General features: G+C 32.8%; 1 protein-coding gene across 1 annotated transcript; it reads right to left on the bottom strand.

The window, feature by feature from the left end:
- Positions 1-468: 468 nt before the first annotated feature.
- On the bottom strand, positions 469-1,241 carry LOC108327637 (pectinesterase inhibitor). The gene has a single exon (XM_017561324.2). The coding sequence runs from the start codon at positions 1,168-1,170 to the stop codon at positions 583-585; it is 588 nt and encodes a 195-aa protein (XP_017416813.1). The 5' UTR covers positions 1,171-1,241; the 3' UTR covers positions 469-582.
- Between the last annotated feature and the right edge of the window lie 946 nt (positions 1,242-2,187).

Raw genomic sequence — 2,187 nt, forward strand, 5'->3', positions numbered from 1 at the left:
GTTATCTGTAGTTTTAATGAAATATATAATATCCATTATTATAATAATTGATGTAATATCCCCACCTAAAAAATATGCCATATTAGTTATTATAAGAACTAATATAATTTGCTTAGATGAATAATTTTTTTAGGGTGAATTAATATAGTATATGGGTATTTTTCCAATAGCATAATCTCTTTACTGATACATAAAAGGAATGAGAAAGATATCAAATTATTACAATAAAACAATTAATAAAAATATAATTTAAATTTTTGAAGCAAAAATTGATAGAAAGATGATTATATAATATAAAAGAAGAGGGTTGTACCCTTATCTAATTAATTGTCAATCAAGATCTTCCAAAGAAAAATTGAATGAAGGACCTATCATTACATAATTTATGTAATTTCTAAACCACTACTTATATTTGTCCGAGTCCTTATTTTCTGATTTAACAGAAAACAAGATAAATAAAAACCTCGGACAACAGTGCAGTAGGAATATAATCATATAATGATGGAATTGAGATCGACAAGGACATGATGAAGAAAAGATACACACAGCAAAATATGGATGGATCCACAATGCCGAAGGATTTTATAACCTATTTGAATTAACGAAGAGCTTGGTGACGGTGATGGCAATGTTGCAGAGCTTGCGGAAGACTGTGCTCTCAACAGAGAGAATGTCATCATCTCCGGGGATAGAGGCATCGCAAGTGTCGATGGCAGCCAAGGCAGCTTTGAGCCAACGTTGTGCTTCAGATTCCAAACCAATCATCAAGGAGGCAATGGTGTCCTCTAGCTGGCTCTCTGCATCCAAAATGTTCTCCTTGCAATCAGCCAAACCTTGTTGGACATCAGGGTCTAGGTTGACGTCATCAATGAGAATTTTGGCATCGCTGAGGATGCCGGAGGCGTTTGTGGCAGCAACCCTAAGGGAAAGGATTGCCAAGTCTTTGAGATTAGCAGTAGGACTAATTACTGGATCCGATGAGAGGACCTCAATGCAGAGGTCTCTGGTTTGGGACTTTGTGCATACCTTATTGATTAGAATCTTTCCTGTGGGTACTGTTTCCTTGCCGATAATTAGATTTTCATTCAATAAGTTTAGTGCAACTACCTGGTGTGCCATTACAACTACCCACAGAACCAACGCCGAGAAGAGTTTTGCAAAAAGTTCCATCTTTTGTATTTGAAACCAAAGACAAAGCTTATCTTTTCTTCTCGGTTCCTTGTACTATGTTCGTTGTACTATATTGCACACCAGGATGAGAAATCATTGAGCCCTAGGGAGGGATTTATAGTTGGAGAATAGCACTCCTGTCCATTCAATTTACACACCTAATTAAGGATTATTGTTTTCAATGCTTAAGTTTAGCATAGTATCATACATATTTAGTATTTTTGAGTTAATTTTTTTCTCTTGCTTTAATCAATGGCATTTAATACCGATTAAATCTAAATTCTATGTCTCATTATTGGTTTTATTGGTTCAACATTTTCTAAACTTAAAACAAACTTGGAATGAGATTACTTTCTTCACGTTAACCGAACAAATTATTATTATTATTATTATTATTATATATATATATATATATATATATATATATATATATATATATATATATATATATATATATATATATATATATATATATGGGATTTGCTAACAACGCCTGTTTTTCAGTTGGTAAATTTTAGCAATGTGTATCGAGTTTTAGTAGACAAAAATACTCTTATATATTATGGATTCTAAGTTTTAAGATTAAGGGTATTTTAATAATTTTCATTCTCAAAACTAAAAAAAACTCCTTACTCACATCTCTCATTTCTCTCAACCCTTTCTCTTTCCTCTCTCACTTCAACATTTTCTCTGTCATTCCTACCTTGACTTCATCTAAAAATGAAATTTAATAATAATAAGAAGGGAAAATATATAACGCAATCCTCCAATCAAAAATCAACATCAACATCATCAATTATTTTGTTATTAAAGTGGAAAACAAATGAACGAACAGAGCAGGAGCAACAAATTGCGATGTCGCGGGTTGTTGTGTGTGGGTGAGGGAGAGTGTGGAGATGAGAGAGAAACAAATTGGATAAGTGAGGAAGGTGAATTAGGGTTAGGCAATTGTTTCTGCATAGACAAAGGTTCATTCAAGATCTCTTCAATTTCATCATCTTCACTAACTTCTCAAAT

This window comes from Vigna angularis, chromosome 2, assembly GCF_016808095.1.
Source record: "Vigna angularis cultivar LongXiaoDou No.4 chromosome 2, ASM1680809v1, whole genome shotgun sequence".
Lineage (NCBI taxonomy): Eukaryota > Viridiplantae > Streptophyta > Magnoliopsida > Fabales > Fabaceae > Vigna > Vigna angularis.